This window comes from Mobula hypostoma, chromosome 28 (genome assembly GCF_963921235.1).
Source record: "Mobula hypostoma chromosome 28, sMobHyp1.1, whole genome shotgun sequence".
Lineage (NCBI taxonomy): Eukaryota > Metazoa > Chordata > Chondrichthyes > Myliobatiformes > Myliobatidae > Mobula > Mobula hypostoma.
The window spans coordinates 37296983-37307655 of record NC_086124.1 but is presented as its reverse complement, the minus strand read 5'-3'; the positions used below and the strand labels follow the sequence as shown (position 1 = coordinate 37307655).

General features: G+C 53.4%; 1 protein-coding gene across 5 annotated transcripts; it reads left to right on the top strand.

Moving 5' to 3' along the window:
• The first annotated feature begins 574 nt into the window (after positions 1-574).
• LOC134338913 (serine/threonine-protein kinase SBK1-like) lies at positions 575-10396 on the top strand. Of its 5 annotated transcripts, none has more exons than XM_063035099.1 (5): positions 575-663; positions 2158-2425; positions 5552-5723; positions 6796-6998; positions 7660-10391. In XM_063035099.1, the coding sequence occupies exons 3-5, from the start codon at positions 5558-5560 to the stop codon at positions 8305-8307; spliced, it is 1017 nt and encodes a 338-aa protein (XP_062891169.1). In that variant the 5' UTR covers positions 575-663; positions 2158-2425; positions 5552-5557; the 3' UTR covers positions 8308-10391. The 5 variants fall into 5 exon arrangements, with proteins under 5 accessions (XP_062891169.1, XP_062891168.1, XP_062891170.1 ...); XM_063035098.1 differs by lacking the exon at positions 575-663 and adding an exon at positions 666-753; XM_063035100.1 differs by lacking the exon at positions 575-663 and adding an exon at positions 739-759.
• The last annotated feature ends 277 nt before the right edge of the window (positions 10397-10673 follow it).

Sequence of the window (10673 nt, the reverse complement as noted above, 5' to 3'; positions counted from 1 at the left end):
CTCACTCACTTTTTATTCTCACTTTCTCTCTCTTTCTCTCTCTCTATACCCCCTCCCTTTTTCTCTCATGTTCTCTGTTTCCTTCTCTCTTGCTCTGCCCCCTCTTTCTGTGACCCCTTCCTCTCTCTCTGTCCCGTCTCTCTCTTCTGTTTCTCTTTCCCTCCCCCTCTCTCTGTGGCCCCATCTCCCCTCTCTGTCTCTGTCTCTCAATTCTTCCCTCTCTCTGCATCTCTCTCTGTCACCCCACTCTCTCTCTCTCTCTGTCCCCTCTCTGTCTCTCTGTGTCTTTTCTTCTCTCTCTTTCTCTCTGTCCCCTCTGAATCTCTCACGCTTTCACCCCTCTCTGTCTCTCTGTTCCTTTCTCTCTCTCTGTCCTCTCTCTTGCTTCTGTTCCCCTTCTCTCTCTCCAGGGGTGGAGATGAGGAAATGCCGCCCGCTCTAAATGCTTGCTCGCCAACCCGTCTCGGTGTTTGGCAAACAGGGGGACGGTTGCCAGGAGACTGATCTGGAAGGAAAGCTCTTCAAAAATGCCGGACAAATGCTGCATCCGCCTCCAACAATTTCACACCCTCCCCGAAGATTCACACTGTGTGAAGCCGGCCAAGTTCCATCATGGGACCCGCAGTATTTGGGACCCTGGGCCAAGGAAGGAACACAACGGAGGTGTTTGCAGCTGCAGCGGGGGTGGGGACGGGAGGGGAGTTATCTACACACACCAGTGCTGGAGGTGGAGGGAACTGAAACACAGGAGAGGTGTGGGTAGGGAGAGGTGTGCATACCCTGGGGTGGGGGGGGGGGTGAGGAGTTGTGTGTGTGTGTGTGCGCGCGCGACAGACAGAGAGAGGGAGAGACAGACAGACGGAGAGAAAGAGGCAGGGTGTGAGAGACAGATATGGAAAGAGAGAAGTACACGAAGACATAGAGAGAGAGACAGGGGGTGAGAGGCTTTGAGAGAGGAAAAAAAGAGTCAGAAAGAGGGACAGGGAAAGGGAGTGTGTGTGTGTGAGAGAGAGAGAGTGTATGTGTGTATGAGAGAGAGAATGTGTGAGAGAGCGTGTGAGAGAATGTGCGTGTGTGAAAGAGAGAGTGTGTGAGAAAGTGTGCGTGTGTGAGAGAGTGTGTGTGAGAGAGAGTGTTTGAGAGAGTGTGTGTGACAGAGAGTGTGTGTGTGTGTTTGTGTGAGTGTGTGTGTGTGTGAGAGTGTGTGTGTGAGTGAGACTGTGTGAGAGAGTGTTTGTGAGAGTGTGTGTGAGAGTGTGTGAGTGAGAGTATGTGAGAGAGAGAATGTGTGTGAGAAAGAGTGTGAGAGAGAGTGTGTATGAGAGAGAGTGCATGAGAGTGTGTGTGTGAGAATGTGAATGTGTGAGAGTATGTGTGTGTAGTGTGTGTGAGAATGTGTGTGTGTGAGTAAGAGAATGTGTGTGTAGTGTGTGTGAGTGAGTGTGTGTGTGCGGGTGAGAAAGTGTGTGTGTGTGAGAGTGATTGTATGTGTGAGTGAGAGAGAGTGTATGTGTGTGTGGGAGAGAGAGGGGGAGAGAGAGAGACAGAGAAAGAGGGTGTGTGGGGGTGTGAGAAAGAGGGAGCCTATCTCTGTGTGAGAGAGAGAAAATTTGTATGTGTGGGAAAGGGAAGCAAGAATATGAATCTGTCTATTCCCTACTCTCACCCTCTCTCTCCTCATTCGCCCTCTATTCCCTCTCACCCTCTCTCCCCTCCCTCACCCTCTCTCCTCTCCTCACCCTCTCTCCTCCCTCACCCTCTCTCCTCTCCCTCACCCTCTCTCCCCTCCATCTTCCTCTCTGTCTCCTCTCCCTCACCCTCTCTTTCCCATCTTCACCCCCTCTCTCCTCTCCGTCACCCTCTCCCCCTCACCCTCTCTCCTCTCCCTCACCCTCGCCCCGTCACCCTCTCTCCTCTCCCTCACCCTCTCTCTCCCATCTTCACCCCCTCTCTCCTCTCCCTCACCCTCTCCCCCTCACCCTCTCTCCTCTCCCTCACCCTCTCTCTCCCATCTTCACCCCCTCTCTCCTCTCCCTCACCCTCTCCCCCTCACCCTCTCTCCTCTCCCTCACCCTCTCTCTCCCATCTTCACCCCCTCTCTCCCCTCCCTCACTCTCTCCCCTCCCTCACCCTCTCTGCCCACCTTTCTCTCCACAGCCACGTGTCTCTCTCTCTCTCCCTGGCAGTGTAGGGAGTGGGTGAGGAGTGGAGACTGCTGCGAGTCCACCCCTCAGTCTGCACTCCCACAGGGGGATTCAGAGAGGACAGATCTGGGAAACTGGCCGAGTCCTCTCTCCTGCCCCTGCGGCACATTCCCTCAGCTGTATTTATAGCACCGAGACGTTCTGCCAGGTACAAGCTCATTCCCGTCCTGCTCGCCGCCTACCAACACCTTCCCTCCTGATCCGCTGAACCCTCTCTGAAGGTGAGATGGATGAGTGGGCGCGTGGTGGGGGCGGGGGAGAAGTCAGGTTCAGGGGAGGGGGGTCCGGGGGTCAGGGATGGGGGGAAACTGGAAGGGCAGACTCATTAGTGGGAGAGAGAGGCAAGCAGGTAATAGGGAGCTAGAGAGTGAGGGGGAGAGAGGGAGACGGAAGAGAGAGGGAGAGAGAGATGGAGGGGAGAGGAAGCAGAGAGGGGAAATGATGGAGGAAGGAAGGGAGGGGGAAAGAGTGAAGAGGGGAGAGAACGATTGAGAAGAGGGAGGGAGAGAGAGAAAGGGGAGATGGAGGGAGAGAGGGGAGGGAGGGGAGAGTGGAATAGAGAGGGGACAGACAGAGAAAAGAGAGGGGGAGAGGGGTGGGGGGAAGAGAGAGGGCAGTGCGGAGATAGAGAGGGGATGGGGAAGAGAGGGTGGGTGGACAGAGGAGGAAGGAAGAGAGGGGGAGAGAGGGTGTAGAGAGAGAGGGACAGAAGTGGGGAGAGAAGAGGGAGGAAGAAAAAAGGGAGAGTGAGGGAGAAAGAGGTGAAACAGAGGGGGAGAGAGATAAAGGGGAGATGGGGATAAAGGGGAGAGGGGTCGAGAGAGGGTAAGAAAGAGAAGTGGAGAAGGGGAAGAGAGAGAGTGCGGTTAAAAGAGAGGGCAAAAAGAGCGAGATGCAGGTAGAGAGGGTGCATAAAGAGGGAGAAGAATGGGGAGACAGAAGGTGGAGAGAGGGAGGGAGAGAGGGAGGGGGAAGGGGGGGAAGAGAGTGGCGAGGACAAATGGGGAGAAAGTGAGACAGAGAGAAAAGGAGGAGAGAAGTGGTGGAGAGAAAAAGTGGGAGAGAGATGGTAGAGAGAGGGAGAGAGGGGAAAGAAAAGGGGGAGAGGGAGGGGGAGAGAGGGAGAGGGAGGGGCAGAGAGGGGAGAAAGGGAGAGAGGGGGGAGAGAGAGATGGAGGACAGAGGAAGCAGAGGGGGGAAGAGGGAGAGAGAGGGAGAGAGAGGGGAGAGAAGTGGGAGAGAGATTGAGGGGAGAAAAAAGAGAGACACAGAGTGCAGGGAAGGGAAAGGTGTAAGGGAGGGGAGAGGGAGAAGAGAACAGTGAGAGAGAGAGAGGAGAGAGTTGAGAGAGAGCGAGAGAGGGAGAGAGAGGGGGAGAGAGAGAGAGGGATTTGACGAAAGGGGTGGAGAGAGGGGGAGAGATATAGTGGAAAGTGAAAAAGGAAGAGTGATGGGGAGGGGGGAAAGGGGGCAGTGGATGAGGGGAGAGGGTGGAGTGCGAGATGGAGGGAGAGAGTGAGGTTAGAGAAAGAGGGGGAGAAAGGGGAGGGGTTGAGGTAGAGTGAGGGGAGAGAAGCGCAGGAGAGAGGGAGATGGATGGGGAGAGAGGCGGGGAGACAGAGAGACAGGGAGTGAGAGAGGGAGAGGGGCTGAGATGGGTGGGAGAGAGATATAAGAGTGGGAGAGGGGTAGTGGATGGAATGAGAGGGGGGAGTGTGTGAGGGGGAGAGAGTGGGGGGTTAGAAAGGGATGGAGAGAGTGGGCAGAGGGTTGGAGGGAGAGAGATGGGAGAGAGAGACAGGAGAGAGAGGGGAGAGAGGGGTAATGGGTGGAATGAGAGAAAGAGGGGAGATGGGTGGAGAGCGGAGATAGAGAGAGGGGAGTGACGGGCAGAGAGGGAGGGGGAAGAGGGAGATACACGATGTGAGGGGAGAGAAAGGAGAGAAAGAGAGAAAGAGAAAGTGGAGAGGTGGGGAGACAAAGGGAGAAGGGGAGAGGAGAAAGAGCAGGAGAGAGAGAGATGGGGAAAGTGAGGGGGATTGAGGCTGAGAGTAAGAGGGAGAGGGAGGTCACAGGGTGAGGGTGAAGAAGAGAGGGCAGAGTAAGAGAGGGATGGGGAGAAAGGGGGGCAAAAAAGAGAGGGGAGAGAGAGGGAGGTAGGTAGAGAGTGAGTGGAGAGAGAGTGGAGCAGAGAGAGGGGTGGAGAGGAGAGCGGAGCAAGTGAGTGACGCAGACTAACAGACACTAATCTCACACACACACACATACACACACACATACACACACACACACACACACACACACACACACACACACACACACACATACACACACACACAGAAATGCCAGTGGGTCGGGGGGGGGGGTGATACTGGACCGTCCCTGACGGTGAGTGTGTTACAGGGGTGAGGAGAAGGAGGAGGAAGAGAGAGCGAAGGGGTTGAACTGGGAGGGGAAAGGCAGAAGGTTGGGATGGCATGGAAGATGAGGGAGGGGGTTGGGAGGGGAAGGGATGTTGTGGGGTGCAAATGTGTGGGGAGGGTGGTGTAGGTGCAGAACAAGTGTGTGAGGTGGGCAGAACTGACACCAACACTTAGACACAACCCACATCTTCAACAGTAATCCCTATAGAGCAGAGACGAGGGACAGGTAGGGAGTACGATGGGGGGGTGGGTGGTGAGAGAGCGGACCAGGGTAACATCTGTCAGTGGATGACCACAAGACATAAGGACAGAATTTGGCCTTTCGGCCCCTCAAATCTCCTGTGTCGCTCCACCAAAGCTGATTTATTCCCTCTCGCAACCCCATTCTCCTACCTCTCCCAGTAACCTTTGATGCCCTGACTAATCAAGAACCTATCAACTTCCATTTCAAATATACCCAATAACTTGGCTTCCATAGCTGTCTTTGTCAATGAATTCCACAGATTCACCACTCTCTGGATGAGAAAGTACTTTCTCAGCTCTGTTCTAAACAGACGGGATCCCTCTATTCTGAGGCTGTGCCCTCTGTCCTAGACTCTCCCACTATAGGTAACATACTCTTACCTAGGTCATTCAATATTCAAAAGCTTTCAATAAGACACTCCCCCTACTCATTCTTCTAAACTCCAGAGCCAGCAAAGCTTCTGATACATTAACTATTTCATTCCGAGGATCATTCTTGTAAACCTTCTCTGAATCCTGTCCAATGCCAGCACATCTGCTCACAATATTTGTACATTATTATATCTAGTTGAATAGGGCTGGGGGGGATTTTAGAAGATCTGTCCATGGTGCTGAGGAATCAAGGGAGGTGGGGGTGACTACTGCCCACCTGGTAACAGTTCCATTCCTCTCCTCCCACAGGTGGAGATGGAGCCCTTGGCCGCATCAGGTGCTGAGGTCTTCATTGAAGAGATGATGGCACTGGTATCGCAGACACTTGCCCGGATGGAGGTGTCCGAACACTATGAGGTGATCCGTGAACTGGGTGCTGGTGCCTTTGGCACTGTCCAGCTAGTCCGCCACAGGGTCCAAGGTGAGGAGGGGATGGGGGTGGTGGGGAGGACACTGGGGACATTGGCTACATCACCAGCCAATTGAGTGGCTACAGAGCAGTTTGTACCACCAACGACTAGTGGGGATTCACAACATCTCAATGGCCCCTAGAGATTCTCATTGGCCAGTGGGAATCCTTATTGACCAATAGAGCTCCTCTCTGCAATACAGAGATTCTCGTTGGTGGAAGGGGATACTAATTGACCAATGGAGCACCTCATTGTCCCATAAAGATTATCATTAGCTGGTGGATGTCCTAACCAACCAATGAAATTCCACAGTAGGCCATAGGTATCCTCATTAGCAGATAGGGATCATCACTGACTGACCAGGGGAGGTTCTCATTGGACAATAGTGATCCTAATGGACCAATAAAGATCAGCGTTCACCAGTAGGGGTATTCGCTGCCCAACAGCTGCCCTGGCTGAACAATGCAGATCCTTGCTGTCCAATGGAGATCTTCATTGGCCATTGGAGTTTCTAACTGACCAATGGAGATCCTCTTATTTCCCATCAGACCCACAAACAATAGTAGAAGGTCTCAGTGACCAGCAGAAACTAGCAGAATGATCAGGTCCAAGAAGTACCCACAGAGAGCAGCAGAGTGTTGGGTAGACACATGCAGGAACCCCCATTGGGTGAAATTGTCCAGTAGACATAAGCTGAGACCAGCAGAGCTGTCCCAGTGCCTAGCCAAGGGCAGCAGCGTTGTCCCAGAGACCAGTAGTGTTCCATTGCCTAGCAGACGTCGGTAGAGCTGTCCCAGTGCCCAGCAGTGACCAGTAGTGTTCAATTGCCCAGTCCACATTAGCAGAGCTCTCCTAGCACCCAGCAGAGACTAACAGAGCTGTCCCAGTGCCCAGCATGGTCTCCTGATCTCCAGCAGTATCCCAGTGCGCGGTGGAGATCAGCATAATGCAGGCACCAACAAAGAGTCCCAGAGCCTAGCAGAGTTGTCCCAGAGCCCAGCAGAGACCAGCAGAGTTGTCTCAGAGCCCAGCAGAGTGCCTGGCACCCACACTGATAGCCCTGCCATCACCCCTCTCCCTCAGGAACGCTGCTTGCCCTGAAGCTGATGGAGAAGAGGAGGACGGGGGTGCGCTGCTTCCTGCGGGAATACAGCACTGGTCTCTTCCTGTCACCGCACCCCTTTATCACCTCTGCCCTCGGCATCGCATTCGAATCCCCGCAGCACTACGTCTTCGTGCAGGAGTACGCCCCCATCGGTGACCTCTTCGAGGTGATCCAGCCTATGGTACGGAGGGGGGAGGGAGAGGGAAGGGAGAGGGGAGAGGAGGGAGGGAAGGAGATAGGAAGAAAGGAGGGGAGAGAGGAGTGGACAAGAAAGGAGGAGGGACAGGGAGGGTAGAGGAAAGAGAGAGAGAGGGAGGGAGGGAAGGAGGAGATGGGAAGGGAGGGGAAGGAGAGGGAGGGGAGAAAGAGAGAGGAGAGTGAGAACAGGGGAGAGGAGAAAGGAGAAGGAGAGAGTGGGAATGTTTGAGGAGAGGGTAGGAGTGAGGAGGGAGAAGGGGAGGGAGAGAGGAGGGAGAGAGGAGGGAGAAGGGAGGGAGAGAAGGAGTGGAATGGGTCATGAGTGAGGGATGGGAAGTGGGAATGTGAGAAAGAGGGAGCACAGGGAGAGAATAGGGAGGGAGAGAGAGGGGAAAGGGAAGGAGAGAGGCAGAGGGAAGGGGAGAAGGAAGGAGGGAAGCGAGGAAATGGGAAGGGAGGGAGAGGTGTTCAATCCCTCCTCACTCATGTTTTCTGATGGGCGGTTCAAATACTCAGAGATGACGGCCACCTCTACCCCTGTGTCCTCTCCTCCAAACCTCAACCTTCTCCCTCCCTCCTCCATCCCCCTCCCCCTCCTTGCTCCCTCCCAACCCACCCCTCCACATCCACTCTCGTTGCTTTAGGTGGGCATCCCGGAGGCCTCAGCCAAGCGAGTGGCCCTGCAGCTGAGTCTGGCCCTGGAGCACCTTCACAGCCGCGGCGTGGTCCACCGTGACCTCAAGCCCGAAAACGTCCTCCTTTTCGACCGGGCCTGCCGCTGCATCAAGCTGGCCGACTTTGGTCGGGCACGGGCCGAAGGCCTCAGGCTTCAGGCTGAGGGAGCGAGTGATTCAGACGGGGGGCCTTACGATGCCCCCGAAGCGGGAGGCGGGGCCCCAGCCAGGCGCCTTGGTCGTCCCGAGGATGCCTGGGCCCTGGGTGTCCTTCTCTTCGGCCTGCTGACCGGCGCCTTCCCCTGGTGGAGAGCCTCGGCCTCTGACTCCGCCTTCTGCGCCTTCCGCCGCTGGCAGGAAGGGACGATAGCAGGAGGAGAGGGAGGGGGTAGGGGGAGGCACCTTCCTCCTCCTCCGGCTCTCCCACCGCATTGGCGTGGGATCGCCCCAGCTGCCCTCCTGTTGCTCCGCGGCCTGTTGGCGCTCCGGCCAGAGGAGAGGGCTGCGGTTGGGGCGGTGCGGGAGCAGCTGAGGGAGCGCTGGCGCCAGGGTGAGGTGGAGGGGGAGGCTAGCCAGGGCAACAGGCCAGCAGCAGGGAGCAGTCCCAAGGAAGGATGAAAGAAGAGTGGGAAGGGATGTTATTAGCTTCCTAGCACCCATCCTCTTTCCCCCTCTTCACTCTCCCTACCTCCATCTCCCCTCTTCCCTCTTCCTCTCCTCTCTCTTCTCTAACGTCTAATCCCTCCATCTCTTCTCCCCACCTCTTCCTCTTCCTCCCTAGCTCCTTCCCCTCTTCCATCCCCTTTCCACTCTCCCTACCCCCTTCCCTCCCTCTGACTCCTCCCTCTTCCCGTTCTCCTCTCTCCTCTACCTACCTCCTTTCTCCCTCTTCCCTCTCCCCACCCTCATCCCCCTCCCTACCTCCCTCCCTTCTTCCCTCCCTCTTCCCTCTCCCTTCCTCTCCCCTCTCCCAACCTCCTGCCTCTCTCCACCTCCTCCCCTTTTCCTCCCCCTCCCCTTTCCCACCCTCTCCCCTCTCCTTCCCACCCTTCTCTCTTCTCAAGGTACGAAAAGAAATCAGAGATGGGATCATGGTGAGTTTCAGGGCAGCAGAAGACAGAGTCCTGGTGGTTTTAAAGATAGTTTAATGTTATTTCTAGTACACAAAACAGAATAATTGTTATTCCAGATCCAATGCAGCACAAAAAAAACACAATAAGATGAAGAACACAAGATAGCTTACATACACAGATTGATGGTATGTCCATAAATTGACGCAATACACATCTATCAAAGTTTTAATGTCATGACAAATCTGTACAATCTCCTGAGGAAGTAGAGGTGCTGCCATGCTCTCTTCACAATTGCACTTATTTTTACAAGTCCTGTAAAATAGTAACAGGAATTTAAAGTTGCTGACCCTCTCCAAGATTCAAGATTGAATGTTCAAGATTGTTCAATGTCATTTCCAGTACACAAGTGTAAAGGAGAACAAAATAATTGTTACTCTGGATCTGATGCAGCACAAAAAAAACCACAAATGATAAATCCCACAATAATATAAAAACACAAGAGACAGCTTGTATACACAGATTGATTGTATGTTCATAAAGTGACACTAGCCACAGGGGTGTCTGTACATAAGGTGACTGACAGGAAATGATAAAGTAGTGGTGGTTGGGGGTTACTGAGTGGAGGTGTTGATCAGCCTCACTGCTTGGGGAAAGTTACTATTTTTGAGTCTAGTGGTCCTGGTGTGAACACTACGTAGCCTCCGCTCTGATGGGAGTGGGGCAAACAGTCCGTGAGCAGGGTGGGTGGCATCCTTCCTGACGTTACTGGCCCTTTTCTGGCACCTTTCTGTATCTCTGTTCCTGATGGTGGGTAGGCGGGTGCCAGTGATGTGTTGGGCAGTTTTGATTATCCGTTGCAGAGCCGTCATGTCCGTCGCAGAGCAGTTTCCGTACCAAGCAGAGATGCAGCTTGTTTGAAAGCTCTCTATTGCACATCTGTAGAAAGGGCCCATAAGGGGTCCCGGTGGATTTAAAGGGAGCGTGAAGCAGGGTCCAGTGGGTTTAGAGAAAGAAGGGATCTTGGTGATTTTAAAGGGAGATGGGATCCTGGTGGGTTTAAAGGAAGATGAGGTCTCAGTGATTTTGAATTGAGACGAGGTCCCAGCAGGTTTGAAGGGCCATGGGGTTCACAGCAGGTTTAAAAGGAGACGCAGTCCCAGTGACTTTAAAGGAAGATGGGTCCCGGTGGAACCTGCTGCCTGAAATTTAGCGATTTTGGGATTGTGGCTCATCGGAGTTTTGTTGTAATTTGATGCTTTTCTCAGTATGTTTGTTAATTTCTTACGAATAAATTGTAATACGAAACTACTGTCTCCCATGTTAGAGCCAAATGCTCTTTGGCCGAACCAGCCCATGCTAACCTAGCCAGTCTCATCTATGCCCATTTGCCCCATATTCCTCTAAATCTTTCATAACCCCGTACCTGTCCAAATGCCTTTTAAATATTGTTAATGTTCCTGCCTCAACCACTTTTTCTGCAGCTCCTTCCATAGCCGGACCATCCTCTGAGTGAAAAAGCTGCCTCTCGTGTCCCTATTAAGTCTTTCCCATCTCACCTTAAACTTGCACCCTCTGACTTTAGACTCCTTGCACAGCTTCCAGGTATGATCTACAGAGGGCTGTTTCAAGAGTGAAAAGTTAGCGTGTTCTGATTAAAGATCACAGTTCAAAGTACATTTATTATCAAAGTGTGTGTACATTATACAACCTTGAGATTCATCTCCTAACAGGCGGCCACAAAACAAAGAAACCCAATAGAACCCATTATAAAAAGAAGACTATCAAACACCCAATGTGCAGGAAAAAAGCAAACTGTGAAACCAATAAAAGTAAGTAAATACAATTCGGAACTGAAGTTCACGAAAGGGAGTCCACAGACACGAAGCCTGCAGCTGATTCAGTAACCCATTA